Source organism: Pimephales promelas, chromosome 1 (genome assembly GCF_988280905.1).
Source record: "Pimephales promelas chromosome 1, fPimPro1.hap1.1, whole genome shotgun sequence".
NCBI classification, from domain to species: Eukaryota; Metazoa; Chordata; class Actinopteri; order Cypriniformes; family Leuciscidae; genus Pimephales; species Pimephales promelas.
This window is the reverse complement of record NC_142769.1, coordinates 30,172,464-30,191,765: the sequence shown is the minus strand read 5'-3', so window position 1 is coordinate 30,191,765 and position 19,302 is coordinate 30,172,464. Positions and strand designations below refer to the sequence as shown.

General features: G+C 37.4%; 1 protein-coding gene across 3 annotated transcripts in view; it reads left to right on the top strand.

The window, feature by feature from the left end:
* Nucleotides 1-240: 240 nt before the first annotated feature.
* The window catches only part of dgkza (diacylglycerol kinase, zeta a), a 117,889-nt gene continuing 98,827 nt past the window's right edge, over nt 241-19,302 (top strand). For all 3 annotated transcript variants that reach the window (XM_089129455.1, XM_039688020.2, XM_039687942.2), the window contains exon 1: nt 241-724. In XM_089129455.1, the coding sequence (XP_088985581.1) occupies nt 444-724 (281 nt within the window). In that variant the 5' untranslated portion in view covers nt 241-443. The remainder of the gene's footprint in view (nt 725-19,302) is intronic.

Genomic DNA, 19,302 nt, shown 5'->3' with positions numbered 1-19,302 from the left:
AAATTTAATCTCTCCTGAGATTTTTTTTTAAATTGTTGTTATTCTGTGCCAGTCTTAGCTTGTTGTTTAGGATTAGTGTGTGTATGTGTGTGTCACGGCTAGAGAGAAAGTTCTTTGTTATGATTGGTTGATCCTGCAGCAGTGGTTAGGTTGGGCAGGGCTTATAGGCATTCTCTCATATGATTGGCTGATCCTGAATAGGTAGTGTGTATGGGCGGGGCTTCGTGACATAATCAGCTGTGTGTGTTTCGAGGTGGTCGTCTGCGCCGAAAGCAGATTCAACTGTAAGGGAAGGTGATGGTCAAATCTATCACAAACTTTCCCGAAATAACAATTCCGTTGCGTTTTCACTCGCGCGACTTAAGGGAAAGCACATATATCCCATTAACTTGGGCTCGCCTTTTAGTGTGACAATTTACATCGGTATTAAGTTAGTTTAATAAATGGCAGAAGCATCGGAAGCGACCGTTGACGGTTCGTCTCGTGCGGCACACAGCTCCGCAAACTTACTGACCACGGTCGTGAGACCGCCGACCTTGGAAGACGTGGTGGAGGAGGAGGACGTGTTCCTTTCTGAAACCGGACACAGCGGCACAACTTTAGAGTGTTCGGGGAACGGGACTGAACGAATGGCAGTGGGGAGAGAAGGAGGGCTGAGTCCTCAAAACCAGGCGGAGAGCAGCGAGTTCTTACACCTCACCATCCGGAAACAGGTGTCATACAGGTAAATCCCTCTCACAGTAAACATGTAGAGCAGTATAAGTGCAATAAAAATCTGACCATTTTTTGCTTGATTTCAAACTCCAGCTCCCACTTTTCTTAATTGATGGCCCTAACCTTGACCATCAGCAAATAGCCTACTGTTGCTTTTGATAATTGTTTTGTTAGCATCGTTACAGTCATAGCTGTGTCAGTTGCAACTTGTTGAATGTTGTCTTTTTTTTTTTTTTTTCGAAGAACCGTCTTGATTCACTTTGACTGGATGATCTGGATTACTACTGTTACTGCCATCACAAACCACAGTCTTGTAACCTAGCCTACTAGGCTACTAACAACTAATACAATTAAATACTAATTATATATATATATATATATATATATATATATATATATATATATATATATATATATATATATATATATATATATAAAATATTTAAAAATCCCCGCTTTATTTGAAACTGACGACTAATTATGGTTCATCAGGCCTAACTGCATGGCTCTCTCTGTCATCAGGGTCAGTTAATCATGAATGTAAATTAAATTACTGTCAGATGCCAGAATCTCCTTGCACATTAACAATGTCATCCTTCTCATTGTAAGGTAACTATCATAGGCCTGGTCTTACAATGTCCTTGGTGACATCAGCCATGTGTTTTTGTACAGAATGCACATCTGACAATGTGTGTGATGGCTCGGAGTATATGGCACCACATGCTTCATTACTTAGAAAGCATTTGTGTGTGCACTAAGTGCTCTTAATTATTTTACTGTGGTTGCAGTGTGTGTTATGCTTTACTGGTCTACAGTATTTGTCATGTTAAGCCATAAAAGTGTGTGTGTGGTTTATGTGATTGTTCCTAGCACACACTTTGCTCTTTTCCTGGTTGCTGTATCATGTTGGTTTATCTTATTGTGTTACACTGGATTTCTTGTTCCCTTGAATAGAGACTGAAAATATTTTGTACCAGTATGTAGAACTAAATTTCAACGTAAAGAAACTCTTTAAATTTAAGTTAATAATGGTAAGAAAGTGTTAGAAAATCTTTATTCTTTTGTTGTGAAACATGTTTTTGTGTTGCATATGGGTTACAACATCTTCAGATAAGGTTTATGACCTCTTACTTCTGTGTTTGGTCATTAGTAGTAATCCCACAAATGATTTTTCCCTTTCGTTTCTGTTGGACAAAGTAATGTTGCGGTGTTACCGAAACTCTTGACATTTAATGGGCTGAAAAAGAGGAAGTAAATTAAAGGTTTAAATAATTTTTAAGAGCTTCCTCAATTTTTCGCTGGCTTTGTGACTGAATCTTTGGGATATAATACAGCATAGATTTGCTCTCCTCTCTTGCTTTAATCTAAAATAAAACCAGCACCAGCTGTGCTGATTATGTAATAAGGATTTTTTAATACTACACAGTGTAAAATAAAAGGACTTCACTGTATATGTGATTGTGGGTATGATAATGAAGGGTTTCTTTCTTTTATATAAGAAGTTAACTAGGGAAACAGTGTGAAATCACTGGTGGTTTTGCATTGAAGAAATAAGTTAACAAGAGAGGCCTGTCTGACCCTGATGCACGCATGGTGGGCAGAAGCTGATAGATGCGTATAAGAGAAGGACAGCCGATTCATGGCTTAGAGTTCGAAATGAAGAGGATCACCACTGAAACAGTCAATAACAGGCGTAAATGCAATGGCAACCAATCTGTCCCTCTAGCCGTCCACCTCAGTGCTGTTGTTGTGACCTCAGTAATGTGTTTAGGGGCAGTCAGCCTTGGATCATCATCATTTTAGCTCTGATTAGAGTGGGAGTTAATTAGCTGCTAAAAAAGAGCAAAATGTGTGGACGGCTGCCTATGGGAATATTAACAAAGCAAAAACAATGCAATACACAACCATCTAGTCAACCTGAGAATGTTGCTCTTGCTGTGTAAATATCTACCAGGATGTTATATTGCAGAACTAAAGCCAGTTTTTCTGGCAATGTTGATCTGATCTCAGTGTTTCTGCAGTCACGACTTCATTCAGCTCTATGTTCTGGTATTTGCATTGAAAAGATCTTTAAATAAATGACAGTTTGTCCATTAATGACAGTCAATGGCCATTAATGACCCTGTCTCACCTCTCACTTTAATTCTGTCTGAATTCCTCTGAAATGTTTTAACATTAGAACGTATAAAGGTGGTCACATTGCCCTGACAGGTTGTGATTTAATAAATAAGTATATAAATCTGTAAAAACATGTGTTGTTTTGATATTTAATGAAATACCGAACATATACTGAAGAATTTCCTCATCAAGGCTATTTTCATATATTCTATAAGTTTTGTATTACTCCTAGGGCTGGAACGAGCTATTATTTTGTCAATCAATTAAGCTATTCATTCCCACCCATTTTCTGAATAGTCAATTATCTTTTGGTTAATTTGCCAGTAAATAAACACCGTAGCTAATTGAAGTATGAACTTTTACCTAATTATGCTATTTATGAAAAAAAAAAAAAAAAAAAAGGAGTATGCTGTTTGTAGGCCAGGTTTACTATGGCTTCACAGTCACTTTTTGGGATTGACAGTTGCCGCTTACAATGTTTTGTTTATTCAGGAGATAAAATTAATATCTTCAATATGTATTCAGCTGAAGTCACAACCGCATTCTTCTAACCATAGCTGTGGGAACCATCATTGACTATGAATTAAGAATTATTATGTGTATAGCTTATTCATATTTTTGGTGCATATTGTGTGGAGTACACTCGATGTTTGTAGTTCTGTCACTCCTATTTTTCCACTATAGGAGATCTCTTATTTGGTCTTGTATTTGTATGGTTTAACCTCTGCCATTAGACATCACTTGAACTACAGTATTGCCTCCAGTGGCCAAGAAATTGAGTAGCACACCTGAAATTTATGGAATTATAACTGACTTGATTTTGTCTGTGTTTGTTACCAACACCCTGATGAAGGCCAGTGGGCCGATACACATTGGTGTTTTAAAGATGCAGTTGGTAACTTTTGTAAACCAAATATTTTTTACGTATTTGTTAAAACTGTTATTATGTCCTCCTGACAGTAGAATATGAGACAGGTAATCTGTGAAAAATTCAAGCTCCTCTGGCTCCTCCCAGTGGTCTTATTGCTGTTTGTAGAAATACACCTCTCCCAGTCAGAAACAACCAATCAGAGCCAGGAGGAGTGTCATAGCAGTGTCAATCCTACTTGTGTTTGCACTGATCAGTGATCACACCCTTCTCTTGCACAGCGCGCTGACGTTCAAACTCAAGATTGCCGGTGTGCTGCTGCTGTGCTAATGGCGGAGAAACAACTTAAACTGACAATTTCTCAAGTGGCACCTACTCATAAAACAAAGACGGGTAAATAGAAAAAAAAAAAGGATGATGATAAACAAGTGTTTTATAAACAAGGTTTTATATTTGTTATCATATTTGCTTTGTCCTTTAGGCTCAAACTTGAACCCCCTGAATTGCTTCATCATGTTGATTATTAAAATTGTAGAATAGGTATTATAATACTGTTTTGTGTCTATCACATTTCTTACCTGTGGGGAAATTACTGTAACACACAGCCTCTTGTAGAATACGTATTTAAAACATGCCGAGAAAGGGTTCATGAGAAAATTCAGGTTACCTAAAATGTAAGGTCTGTTAAATAGGATACAAATTTTGTACTCCACTATAGACAGTGGTGGAAAGAGTACTAACAAATTGTACTTAGGTAAAAGTATTACTACTTAAAGGAGAACTCCGGCGAACAATGAACCTTTGGTCTAGGGCTGGGCGATATGGCCAAAAAATCATATCTCGATATTTTTTGGTCAAATGGCAATATACGATATATATCTCGGTACTTTCTACGTTTTCTATTTAGAGAAAGAAAATCTTTATATTTAAAAAAAAAAAAAAAAAAAAATATATATATATATATATATATATATATATATTCACATTCGGCCCAATGATATCCTACAAACAATGTTGATATTGAAGGATATGGAAACAAATATAATATAGGCTATGCAATATATTATGTGCAAAAAGCTTTTGTTTTTATATTGACTAAAGGCTAAACTAAAAATGAAAATAAAAACAAAAGCACAAACTAATTATATTAGCCTGCATTTGATTACCCCATTATAATCACTTTCACTTTCATTAAAAATATATACTTGTAGGTTTAAAATTCCACATATGGCATATTTATTTTCTCCAACAACAAATATTTTAGCAATATGTTTATTTTAGTCAGAATTATTGTGTACTACGTAGTACTATTCACGCGCATGCGCGCGCCGGCGCTCGTTCAAGGAAGCATGAATTTTAGCGGAGATTCACTTGCAGAAACTCGTCCTCTTCTGACATGGACATATTTGTTGTGAAATGGACATATTTGCTTTACTTTCTAACTTTTACAGATGGAGAATATACCTGTGAAATGTAAGTTGAGCACTGAGGAAAGCACCACATCTCAAACGCATTAAACAGCGCAAGTAACGTTATCAGTCAGCAACAGTGTCTGTCAGAGCATTTGACAGGGCGGCAAGCTGCCTTAAACTTGTTAACTACGTATATCAAAGTGATTTTGACGCAATTAATATAAGCTTGTGTCATGTTTAGGACAAATTGTACTACGTAGCCTAGCTACTTTCACTGCAGCAGCTCACACTGCAACCTCCGCTATTTTTCAGATGTGCTCATATCAAACTACTGTATCGATATAAACGGTATTGCCTCATTCCATATCGTTTCAAAAAATATAACGATACATCGTACAAACTCGATATATCGCCCAGCCCTACTTTGGTCTAATAAAACATCGGTACCTAGTCAACCGTTCTCTGAGATTTGTTTTCATGATAATCGAATGTAAAGAGTTTTATCTCTAAAAACTGTTTAGCGTATAATGCTAGTAATGGGGGCATTGACTTGGTAAAAAGAAACCGCTAGTTTATACCACTAACAAGGCTCAAAATAGCCCCACACTAATGCAGTAACATAATGAGGCTCCACACATGCAAAACGAAGCATTGAGAACTTTGTAAGTGTACAGACCGTTTAATAAGAAGATACTTTATGAAGACAGTTCACTTCACGTATACAGGCAGGAGCCATCTTAAAAAATAGTCTCGATAAGTCGATCCCCGAACGCCGCTCATACAGTTCAGAAGTTCGTTGAACTTCATACAGTTCAGATCACTCAGCACGGCGTTCGTGGTTTGACTTATCGAGACTATTTTTTAAGATGGCTCCTGTCTGTATACGTGAAGTGAACTGTCTTCATAAAGTATCTTCTTATTAAACGGTCTGTACACTTACAAAGTTCTCAATGCTTCGTTTTGCATGTATGGAGCCTCATTATATTACTGTGTGAGTGTGGGGCTATTTTGAGCCTTGTTAGTGGTATAAACTAGCGATTTCTCTTTACTAAGTCAATGCCCCCATTACTAGCATTATACACAAAACAGTTTTTAGAGATAAAACTCTTTACATTCGATTATCATGAAAACAAATCTCAGAGAACGATTGACCGTGTACCGATGTTTTATTAGACCAAAGGTTCATTGTTCGCCGGAGTTCTCCTTTAAGTAATAATTTAGTACAAGTAGAAGTACTGAAAAAGAAAAGTTAGAGTAAATAAGTAGTTTGCTTAAAAACTACTCATGTAACTACATTACTTATTACTTTAGTATTTTTTTTTCTATTTTTACCCAAAATGGGAAGATGGTAGTGATATAGAGCACTACACTCAACCCTTTAATGCAATGTGAATCAACATAGCTTGTATCATATAATTTAATAAAATAATATATTCTCACTCTGTGTTAAGAAGCAACATGAAACATGAAAATGACATGTATTGTGATTTTGAAAAGTGAGTCCAGGAAAGATCGAAAGTTTCCCAGCCGAACTGAAAGTTTGGATTGGTTTTGCACCCGAGTCAGACCTGTCTGTTATTGGCTGAAGTGCTTCATATCTGTCTGTTATTGGCTGAAGTGCTTCATATCTGTCTGTTATTGGCTGAAGTGCTTCATATCTGTCTGTTATTGGCTGAAGTGCTTCATATCTGTCTGTTATTGGCTGAAGTGCTTCATATCTGTCTGTTATTGGCTGAAGTGCTTCATATCTGTCTGTTATTGGGTGAAGTGCTTCAGATCTGTCTCTTATTGGCTGAAGTGCAGCGCAGTAGTTTTGAAAAGTGTCAGTCAAATGTCAGTTAGCTTGCCCTGTTGCTCCGTCGGCACCTTTGTCATTGTACCATAGTACTTTGTGTGAAAAATAAATGTAGCGAAGTTGAATTCTTTATTATTATTATTATTCTACTCAAGTAAGAGTAAAAGTACCACATTTTAATTATACTCAAGAAAGTAGAAAAAAAAAAATCTACTCGAGTAACGAAAGTATTTGTAATTGGTTACTTTCCACCTCTGAGAAATAGAAAACATGTACTTGTTTCTAACCAGAATTATATTGCTTTTACTGCAATAGGCTTTCCTGCCACTCATTACCTTTATATTACTCTATCAACCCCCTTTATGACCTGACCTTTCAGGTATCTCATTACTGCAGCAGTGGCCTATTCTCAAGAAGAACAGATTTTCTTCCCATTTTGATCCTCTTACTGCCAGCTGTAGAGAAAAACCGGGGTCATTATCTGGCTTTAATGAGCCCCAGTCTTGTGTGTTCTGGTTTCTGGGAAACCAAAAATCCCCGCTGTGCATAAAGTTCTGAGAAGATCTTTAACTGACAGATTCATGATCTCAAAGGTCACGTACACACTGCAGCTTAATACGTTTGTCACTCTTTGCACTGATAAAAACGATTTTGTGTTGAAGTAAATGCTACAGAAAAAACAATGTAATTTACATGAAAAAAGTTAGTTAAGGCAAGAATTAAAAAAAAGGAAATTCTATAGTAGTACTCCATTCAATCGTGTAGAAATGAAAGTGTAAATATCAACATTATAAAATTAAACAAAATTACTCAACTTTTCTGATACTGGTGAACTTCCCATCATGCACTGGGCCATGAATAATTAATGAGGTTTATTTTTCACTGTTTTCCAGCTGTATTTACACTATTTTATTGCTTTTGTTGTTAGGGTTAGTAATTTGCCATGTTGTGACATTTGGAGTTAATTTTCTACTTAAAATGACACATTCAAACACAAAAACGATCTATCAAATGTTACCGTCATTGTGTATTGTCTACCAAGTATTGAGGTCTGCGTTCACACATTCAATATCAAAAATGTAGATGTGATGACTCACACTATGTATTGATTACTTAAACATTTCTGAATAAATCATATAGAGCTGGTAAGTCCCGCCCCTTCAGCTAGCCCCGCTGGACCTCTCGGTTGAAAAATCGTCAATGCAAGTGAATGAGAGAAAATAATTATTTTCTAATCCCGTTTGAATTTTGCAATGAATGTGAACATATGTTGTCTCTGAATTTTTTATATAATGTTTTGTGTAAAGAATGCTACAATTTAGCGGGTAGAATTTTCATACGGTTGGACTTTGTGTGAGAGCACTTTGTGGACTACAACTCTTTAGACGTGTTTGATATACATCACACCCACCAGCCCACGGATCCTGCTAAACATGCCTGTGTCTTTGGTGCACTTCACCGCCTTCTTTCAGGGAGAGGACAAACTAGTTGAGCGTGGTGAAAACCGTGATTTGTGGAGGGAAAATGTGTTATGCGGCGACGTCACATATGCGACGTGTAGTCTTTCTCGTCATGTCTATTCCACAACTGCTAGCCAAAGAATCATACAATATACTGTCAAACTCGTTACATGAGAAATTATATAAAAAATTCACAGACAACATATGTTACATTCATGGCACAATTCAAACGGGATCAGAAAATAATTATTTTCTCTCATTCACTTGCATTGACACTTTTTCAACCTAGAGGTCCACTTGAAGTTTTACGGATGGGCGGGACTTACCAGCTCTATACTTAAACTGTGGTCTAATTCAATGTTATATTGTTTGAGTGAACTGTTGTACAAAGAAATATTCAATTAAATAGAATAGATATTATACTTAACCTTTAATTAGCTAAATAAAAATTACTTAATTTCTTATGTTACTTTCACTTAACTTAGTTAAGTATGGTTTACTTAATTCTATGTGTGAAATGTGTTTCTAAAACAAACAAGTTAATCGTTGCATCTAGTCCTTGCAATGCATACAATTGTCTTTAGATATTTGGTAAAAAAAAAGCTCAATAATTATAAGACGCGTGGGTAACACTTTACAATAAGGTTCATTAGTTATCATTAGTAAATGCATTAACTAACATGAACTAACGATGAGCAATGCATTAGTTACAGTGTTTATTAATATTTGTTAATGTTAGTTAATACAAATACAGCTGTTTATTGTGCGTTCATGTTGGTTCACAGTCCATTAACTAATGTTAACTAATACAACCTTTGATTTTAATAACGTATTAGTAAATGTTGGAATTAATATTAACTAAGATTAAAAAATGCTGAAGAAGTATTGTTCACATACTGTACATGTTAACTAATGTAGTTAACTAATGTTAACTAATGAACCTTATTGTAAGTGTTACCGACGCGTGTATAAAAAGGCTAGACGGACAGTGCAACCTGATTGGGCTGATTATATTTAGACTGAGAGGTTTCTGCAACACCGTTTTAGACAAACACTTTTTTACATTTAATCATCGAAGACGCAGACTGGATGTTGGATCTGACAGGGTACGGGTACGTGCAGTATGAATGGGAATGAGGTTTCTGATAATAGTATTATTACGTGTTGAATAATGTAATACATTTAGATCATGATGCAGAATGCAGCTCTGGTAAAGCAGACAACTACTTTGGAAAAATCAATGCACTACATAGCAAACAGAGTCCATGCGGGGCTATCAGCGCCCTACCCCCCTACTTCATCAAAGACAAATCTGATACAGACACGAGTGACTCTTCCTTAACCATATCACCGTCTCCTTCATCTTAATCAGGCCTGGTAGACTACAAAGCCCATTATTCATAATTCATGTAGGTCTGGTGGTTTTAATGTCATTAGGCTGCTTCAGTGGCCCATGTGTGGTTTCATAAAGGACCAGCTGGTGTTGTGTCATCTGTATAGAGACAGATCTGCTCAGTGTCGGTGTACATCTTGAAAACAAGGCCTGAGCCATCTGACAGACTTGCTGGACTGTGTCCCATGCCACTAAGCTTTGATTTGCTGCAATGAATAATGTAATATAATGTTCAGCTCATCTATCATGCAACCTAAGCATTCAGGTGCAACTAATATTAAAGGGATACTCCACCGTTTTTTCATATTAAACTAACTACTCCACCAAGAATGGTGACACAAAATAAGATGTGGTGCTTTTCTAAGCGTGTAAAATGGATAACTATAATGTATGACGGAATACCATTGCAAGTGCTTGGGAGCACTTCGACTCGGCGCAGTAATATCATCTGAGTCCATAGATATTATGTGCGAATCGAAGTGCTCCCAAGCACTTGCTATGGTATCCTAGTGATGCCACTAACGACTAATTTTCTAACGACTTATCTTTCGACTAATTTTTCGATTAGTCGACTAATCTGAACGATCTTTGGTCGCTTCTCTGTTTGGATCCTAATGAATGAACTGGGCTAAGCTAAGTGCTAACAAAGTTTTGCCGCAAGACAGAGCGATTTAGTGAACGCACTGAGACGAGAGTGGTATTTATCAACTCGTCTTAGTTAAGGGAATAACATAGTTTACTATGAAAAACGGTGGTGTATCCCTTTAAAGCATCTAAAATAAAGAAGTTCTGTAACAAATGTAGCAATTGTAATTTGCTCATTGTTAAAGGTGCATTGTGCAACATTTCATGTTAAAAATAGACGTTTTCTAACCCATACATGCTTAAACAATCGCCTGATGGGCTGAATGAGCCCTTCTCTGATCACTGAGATCGCCTCTATAATCCTGTACAGTAAAATAAATAAGAGGGATTCGAATCTGTGACGTCATGCGCATTCACGCTTGCCTGGCTACGTGCCTAATGTCTTGCAGGTAGTGTATTCGCTGCCATTCTCTGTATCAGAGAAGACAACTCGAGCGACACAACTTTAGTCAACTTTCCACAAAAGTAGAAGATGGATTCAAAGGAGCTGTTTAGCCTACACCTGGTCACTTCATGCGTTTTCTGTGATCGGATAGCTATTCGATTGTGAAAAGACCAGGTTGCCCTCCGAAACGCATTCGAGAGGGATTTGAATCCGATCGCTCAAATCACTTGAGGACGTGGTCTGGGCCGCATTCCAGACAAAACTGGACAAGTGTAAATGCATCTGGTTGTTTAAAGCAAGCTATAGGTTAGGTTATGTCATATAAGTAAGTAAAGTAAGTAAAATTTATTTATACAGCGCCTTTCACAGACTTAGTCACAAGGCGCTTTACAATATACAAAAAATTGTATCATATATGACGACGCGCATCACCTCAGATGAGCAGCTGAGCACCTATTCATAAAGCCAATTGGCTTCATCACTCTGTCTCCTCTCCACCAGTAAGCTGGTGTGTGGTGAGCGTTCTGGCGCAATATAGTTGCCGTCGCATCATCCAAGTGGATGCTGCACATTGGTGGTGGTTGAGGAGACCCCCCCCCCCTTCTATGTGAAGCGCTTTGAGTGTCCAGAAAAGCGCTATATAAATGTAACGAATTATTATTATTTATTATTATTATTATTATTATAAGCCAGCGTGCCACAATCTATCACAAATCAAAGTGAAAGTAAGTCGCAGACTCTTAAGAAATGAACTGATCTTTACCAGGGCTGTTGCCGCTCTCTCTTATTGCTGTCTTTGCTGATTTTGAAATTAGCTGATGATTAATAAAATGCAGCTCATATCTGTTGCTTTCGGTGACGTGCACTTCATGAATTCTGTAGCCTATATAGCGCGGGAATTGAAGATCAGATTAAAATCCGTTTTGCAAAAACACATTTATGTGACCAGGTGTAATGGAATAGTTTTGATAAATCAGATAGCTATCCGATCTGAGAAAACGCATTGTGGCCAGGTGTAAACAGCCCCAAAGAGTTAATTCCAAAGTAGTTAATTCCAAACCCCAACGCAAACTCCACGTGAGACAAAGAAAATACAACTTCTGTCTGTCCAGTGCCAGTCGTCGGAATAAGACGAGAGTCAACATCGGGAAGGCTTTCAACAAACGGAGAGATCTCTGGGCGGTATGCTCTAGGGCACATGTGTCAAACTCAAGGCCCGCGGGCCACAACCGGCCCGCAAATGAATTATTTTTGGCCCGCATGACAAAATGTATTTATTTTTAGAGCTGGCCCGCCGTCACTGTGTCACGTGACAAGCAATGACGCGTCACCATGGAAACATGACCGCGAAAGCGTGACATTCTGGGCGGTAACCCGGATGAGTGGCCATTATGGGGGCACTCGGATGTAAACAACAGCATTTACTGCACTATGTATGTACTACGGAACACATTGTTACACTAAAAAACACAGAAAAAACCCTTGGTAGGTACGAAATCATATAGAGATGGACTTACCAAGCAGGAGAGAGCGTAATATTTTGACAAACTAAAGTTAATATGTGGTAATGGTGAGCTTCTATAGCCCGTACTGCAATTCTTCCTTCTATTTTCTTGTTCCGACATAGGCTACGCTCAGATTGTCAGTCCAAAAAGCACATGAAATCCGTTTCAAGCTAGCAGCTACATCCATATGTGGTTTGAAATCCTATTCAAATACCATATGCCTCATTTTGAACGATCGGATTTCGGATGGAATGCGACTTTCACGCCACATAAAATGTAACGTTAAACATCAGTTTTAGAGGAGACATGCTGCAAGTCGCTGCCGAAACAATGCTGTGTTGTTGCAAAGTGCCGGACGAGCAGAAAAATATTATTTCTGAAACATGTATTGAAACCGGCGCTGACAAGAACGCGGAAAAAGCCGTAACGTTGCATAACAGATTCCTACCGTTCTGCAGCTCAATACGCAATTCCACCAGAGGCTGTTGCTTAAAGTCCCTAATATAGTCCAGCGCGGCGGTGGCTACACACATCCATGTTGTAAAAATTAAATAAGAAAACATCACTATTGCAAATGCAAACCCCTCCATCAGTGTCAATGTCAGTGCCGTATTGCTGATGCTGTGCCTCTGTCAACCACAAACGCCTTCTTTCATCAGTTTTTGCACTCTTCTCTTTAACGTTTGGTAGTCTGTAACTCAAAAGGTATTTTCCCCGATGTGAAAGTGACAGATTAGTACAGACCAAAACTCGGCCATTTTTCAGCATAAATAATCAGCCAAATTTGAAGGAAGGTGAACTTTGAAAAGGTGGACTTTCATTTTTGCATTTCTTTCTCTTGCTATAGGACATTTGATTTTCCTTTGAAGTAAATAACTTTTGTAAATAACCATAAGAAATTAGTGAAACTGATTTTATTTATTTTATTTTATTTCCTAATTAATGTTGTTTTATTGGCAATAATATATAGACCTTGTTGTTTTCAGGTTCATAATAATAATACGTTGTTTCAATAAGTGTTTAACCTGTCCGGCCCTTGACCTATAGCAATTTTTTGATCTCGGCCCACTGTGTATTTGAGTTTGACACCCCTGCTCTAGGGCTTAAACGGGTCCTCCTATACAAAGTAATAACTTGTATTGTTCATGAACATGTTTCCATAATTATAAATAATATACAATCATACGTGGATACAGTAAGCACATAAAACAGTTCAATATGGAGATAGATGGAAACAAAAACCGAAGTTTTCTACTACCCCCGTTTCCCCCTCTCACACACATAAGTGTGTACTCGAATGCCTTTCCTTTCATATATTTTAAATGACCTGCAGATTTATAACTGTATTACCTAATTATGACTGTAACAAAAGATGTGTGCCGCACAGTGTGCGGCTGATGCTCCTTTGGTTATGAACAGCTCGTGCAAACGTGCGTGGGTGTGTGTGTGTGTGAGCGTGCACGCAGTTTCGCTTGTCGCCAGAGGGGGCGTATTTCTGCAAAAACTCAGATACTTGCGTTTTGCTCCTTTAATGTTTAAATAGCAAAATAGCCAAAACCCACAATTCAAATTTATTTGTACAGAGCTTTTCACAATACTTATACTTTCTAAGCAGCTTTATAGTACATTTCAGAAATGTACATAGAAAAATACAGTTAGTTAATCATGTATTAATTTAGGACCTAACATATCCCAAATCATCTGTATCTAACATTTTTGTCTAATTTTTATTCATTGAAGAAATGTCATCTCGGTTTCGATTATGGTAGGTTGTAGTTACTCGTACATTGTGCTCGTAAATCATTTTTCCCGTTTTTTTTTTTTTAGGGGCATATGCGAGCAAAATGGTCGCACTGTAGAGCCCTGATGACTCTGCAAATCCCAGGAAATGTTCCTGCCTCTTTTATACTCCTCCATCTCTTAAATCTCTCTCACACACTTCTGTTTCTCTGAGATTTACAGAATCTGTCTACTGTAACACTGTGAGATGGGCGTGTGCGTGTTATAATAAGAGTGTGAGATGGGCAAAAATAATATTCTCAACATGTCCATTCTGCTGACAAGATCTTGAAACAGATTTAATTAAAAAAGAAGATATTTAAATTAGGGGTCATACATTAGATTTTTTTATAACGTCATATGGATTATTTCTAGGAGAGAACAAAAATCAAGAGCCTAAATAAAGCTGTCAGATGGAAACTCCTTCGTGACCCAATAAGAAAACCACAGATAATGTCAGTGGAGATTATTTCGGTCGTCAGATTAGTGATCATGGCACTCAGTCAGCATTTGATCGTCTCTGCCAGTCATCTGTGTGGGTTTGAGGGCTCCAGAGGATAATGCTGCAGCCACAAACAGTAAGGAAGTGGGCGTTTGTTAATTAAGTCTCTCTTATTTTGTTTATTCCTCCCCCGTCCTTCCTCTGTATTATAACCCCCTGTCTGTCTTCATCTTTCTCAACCTCTATCCATCTCTCATTATTGTCACTCTTAGAGTGAAACTGTCTACAGACTAGCATCGATACTTTATTTAATTTACCTTCTTGAATTCATGCTATTTCAGTGCATCACAATATTCTTTGCTAAACCCTCATATTGTCATATGGTATGAAATTTTATTGAAAATAGAAATATGCCACGTCAGTCTCTGTTTCAGATAATATACTACGTTTGACAAAAAAAATAGTTTTGACTGATTTTAAATGTGATTTGTGATGTCAAAAGCATATTTGTTTTTATTGTTATTTTTACCGTCAGAAATATTCTGATAATTATTTTCAATATTTGAACACAGTCAGATAATACTACTGTCACGTTCTGAGTTGGCTGCAATGAAGCGTGCAGTGATAGAGAAATACTAGAGCAATCTTCAGGAGTATACAGTAACACTACCGCATATGAACGATTGGCTAACCGACAAAGAACTAAACTGACCAGAGAGTATTTATGCAGCGGATAATCAGGAGCTGAAGATACAGCTGATAATAATCACAGAAACGGGTACATAATCAGTAACCAAGGAAAATGAATCTATAGAGAAAGGAAACAGGAACTAAAGAAAACAGAACAGAATAACAAAATAAGTGTCCATTACTACCAGGATGAGATTGTTTATTATTTAATGTTAAAATGTTATCTCTAATAACTTATTATGCAGAAATGTGTTGGTAATAATGACAAAAAATTAGGTCTGTCAGTTAAACACATTATTAATGGCGTATATCAATGGCGTACATTTTATTGCGCGATAAGCGGACTTTTTGGCCTAGCAAACTTTGTAGGTTTTTCTTGCAAAAAAAGTAGCTTTTGCAAGTAGCTTCAGCTTTTTTCCGAACGGACGTGACATGGGGGCGTGGCAGCATCAACGATTCTATTTTTTAATTCGAAGTTCGAGATTGAATTTCTTTCGATTTAAAATCTAAATCATGACACTTTTACTCATAACTTAGAATTGTATTATAATTGTATTTCATATAATATTAATTGACATTCTGTGATCGGTTTGCGCTACGGTAGCATTTTTCGACAAGGCAGCACAAATCGTCAGAACACCGGCCAAATAGTAGGTTAATGTTACGTTTTGAGTGGATGACGAGTGCGAGACGCCGAAATGGATGCCAATAAGATTCTGAATGGAAAGTTTACTTTTAAAAAGTTGCCAAAGGGTTCCATTGACAAGACCAAAGTGATCTGTGTGTTTTGTCATTGCGAACTGAGCTATCATCACAGCACGTCCAGTCTGAAATTCCACTTGATGGCCAAGGGGGGTCAAGACAATCTCCTGAACTCCAAACTGAAAGTCAAAATGGGAAAGAAAGGTGATTTAAACAATATTGAGCGTGGCATGGTTGTTGGTGCCAGACTGGCCGGTCGGAGTACAGGTATTTCACAATCTGCTCAGTCAATGCCACGTATAAGGCAGTTCTGAAGGTGAAAGGGGGTCAAACACAGTACGGTGTTCCTAATAATCATTTAGGTGAGTGTAGTATATATGATCTATATGTTTTCTGGGAAATAGTATCAGTGTATGACCGACAAGTCCCATTTTTATGAAAAATTTATGAGGCAAAACTTCTCATGTTCAATATACAGTATTAGGAGACATTAGACCTTTTTTTTTAATATTTTTTTTTTCTGTATATTTCTGTGTGTTTGCTCGTCAGAGTGAGTTAGGGTCACAGCTGTACTGAAAGGTTTGTGTAATGGCTGCAGATTGGAGTGTATTGTCAGTGAGTCAGTGCACCCCCTCTAGGTGCTGATTTAATAGGAGTTTTCCTCCCACAGTCTTAGCCATCACAAAAACACCTCCTTTCCTCTGCTTTGAGCACTGACCGATTTCTTCTCTAACTTTTGACATTAGATGGTTTTAAAGTGAGCCAGACGATGTTGAACAAACCAGGTTCAGATCCCACAGCACCATTTTGTTGCTAAGTAAGTACTCGAGTTAGGTTGTGCCGTTTTATAAGTCTTGTTCATTAGTGTGTGCAGTCTGCAAGTGTTCTTAAGGGATCATGTAGATGCTCTTGAGAGAGAAAGCAGCTGTTTTGATGTTGTCAGAAAATCTAATCCTAAACCAGTCCTACTGCATGTGTGAAGGGAAAGAGCTGGAACAAATGCGCTCACAGACATACAGAAAGGACATCACTCTGTGACTGACTCAGGAGAGGTTGTGACTGAGTGCAAATTAATTATTCAAGCCTTTTCTGTACAACACAGATTACAAACACCACTGTGTGAGAGAGAGAGAGAGTGATATTTGAGTAGATGTGAAGTGTGTGTGCGCTCGGTGTTTGCACAGAAACAGAGTGAGGACGGAGTGGGCACAGCGTGCCTCAGTGCATGTGTCTGTCGACACTCTTTATTACCAGATCACAAATTGTAGTTCCCGCTATATTTTTCTCCTAAACTCTGTACACATTCAGTAGGTCATGTTTTATTAGAAAAACTCACTTTCCTCCAATTAAGACTTGAAAAGATTTGAAAATGCTGCAAGCAAGCTAATGAAAGCCAATCATACCCGGCCTTTACAGTTTCCTAGTTAATCGATGCTTTAGCTGATAAGCAGTCACTACAGTGACCGACACCATGGTAACTTTGGCCTTCATCTCTCTGAGTTCATGGGCTGGAACACGATGTCCAACACTAGCTATGAGAGATGCTGCAGACGCCGCCACTTCACAAACACACTGAAATGGGAGCAGGCCAAACCACACAGAATCTGCATCTGCAGAACAAAGTTGTGCACATATAGCTCTATATTACACATTTTATCATATTTAAAACATTCCATCTGGGTTGCTCATATTTGACAGTTTTAAGTGTGCCGCTGGGCCAAGCTGTGAAGGTTCAAAATGAGCGTACAGTATGTCACTGAACCCCAGAGGGCTTTCTCTAGGTTTCTTTGAATATGCAGGATTTTTTGGAATAGTTCAGAAAAAATAATCAGTGATGCAGAAAACGCCAATGCAATCGTGGAATCCAGTCAAAAGAAATTTACTGTATAATGCTGAAAATGTATGAATAGCCTAAATCAAATGGTAGGCCTGAATACTTAATCAAATTGCATGGACAATGGACAAGCGTCAGTGAATATTAAACCACAAAAATAACGTTTTAAATGCGCCTGCTTGTCTTCATGCGACAGAGCGGCACAGTTTCTTTTACTACACATACACAAGAACTCAAGATGCTCATGGTTATTCAGCTTTTGTTGGCTCAGTATATGAGGAACTTAATCTCCAGATCTGAGTTCACTTCATGAGCATTTTACTTGAGTAAAAACTATACCATCATATAACAGACCATCAAAGGTCTTTACTACAACCTGTCAAAAGCAATGGACAGATATATATTGTAGAATCAGGAGCCTTTTTTTTTGTGTAAATTTCTTTCACACCGCTAGAGGGCACAACATGTCAAAGTCAAAGTTGTAATAATATAGTTTATTAAAATCTCTGTTGTGTAACACTTTATTCAAATTTAATCTAATGGAATTGTTAAAGTTTTATGCATTCATTGAATTGCCATAGTTGTTGGTAATTTATATTCAATTATAAAACACAGAATCCAGAAAAATTTTAACTGAAAACACAAAATTTGGGAAAACTAACACATAATTTGGGAAAAGTGTATTCCATATTCAAAATAATATGATTAGATAATATGATAATATGATTAGATTACAGAGCCATCAGTAAAAACGAATTCATTCTCCCCCTAGTGTGGAGAGAGGAGAATTACAGGGACGTTCTATACCTTTCAATCATTTTAGAGTTAAATGATTTTCACAGACCCAATGATCTGCAGAGAGACAATGAGAGGATAAATAAAAATTCAGCGATGACTGATTATGAAAACATAATTCACATGTGTAATTAATTTCACACTGAGCCCAGTCCAGTAACTACAAATATTTGTTATTTTGTCATTTGTTACAGTAATATTTCTGATGGTATTTTCGAGCCATCAGTGTTTTTTGTTTTTTTGATGATGATGATGACTAAGTATATTAAAGTTTTTGTCAAAGTGAACGAAATGCACATCTCTAATAGAAATAGAGAATGTAAAAAAGACAATGAAAATGGACAACAGTATTTGTTTTGTACTATTAAGCTATGTATCTGTGGGTAAGAATGTACATGTGGTTAAAACTGAGAGGAGGGTGTAAAAGGAATAACAGAACTGTCTGTTCTTCATCTTTGTTTTTTATAGCAGCTTGTGTAAACCACATGTACAGAAAGAAATATAAAAGTTCAAGATCATCAGCCACTTTCCTCTGTAGGAAACAGGGCGAGCTGCCGGCCTCTGTCTTGTCGGTGTGTTTGGGGCTCTCCTTTAACAGTACTAAAAATAGTTTCCTATTGGACCCTGTTCTCAGTGTGAGTGTGTGCCTGTGGTATGTATCTCATATTCTATTTTAGGCTGTTTCTTTTACCAGAAGCAGGTTTTACCCCTGACCCATCTCTCATTCTCTGTCTTACACGCATACAACACTAACACAAACACACA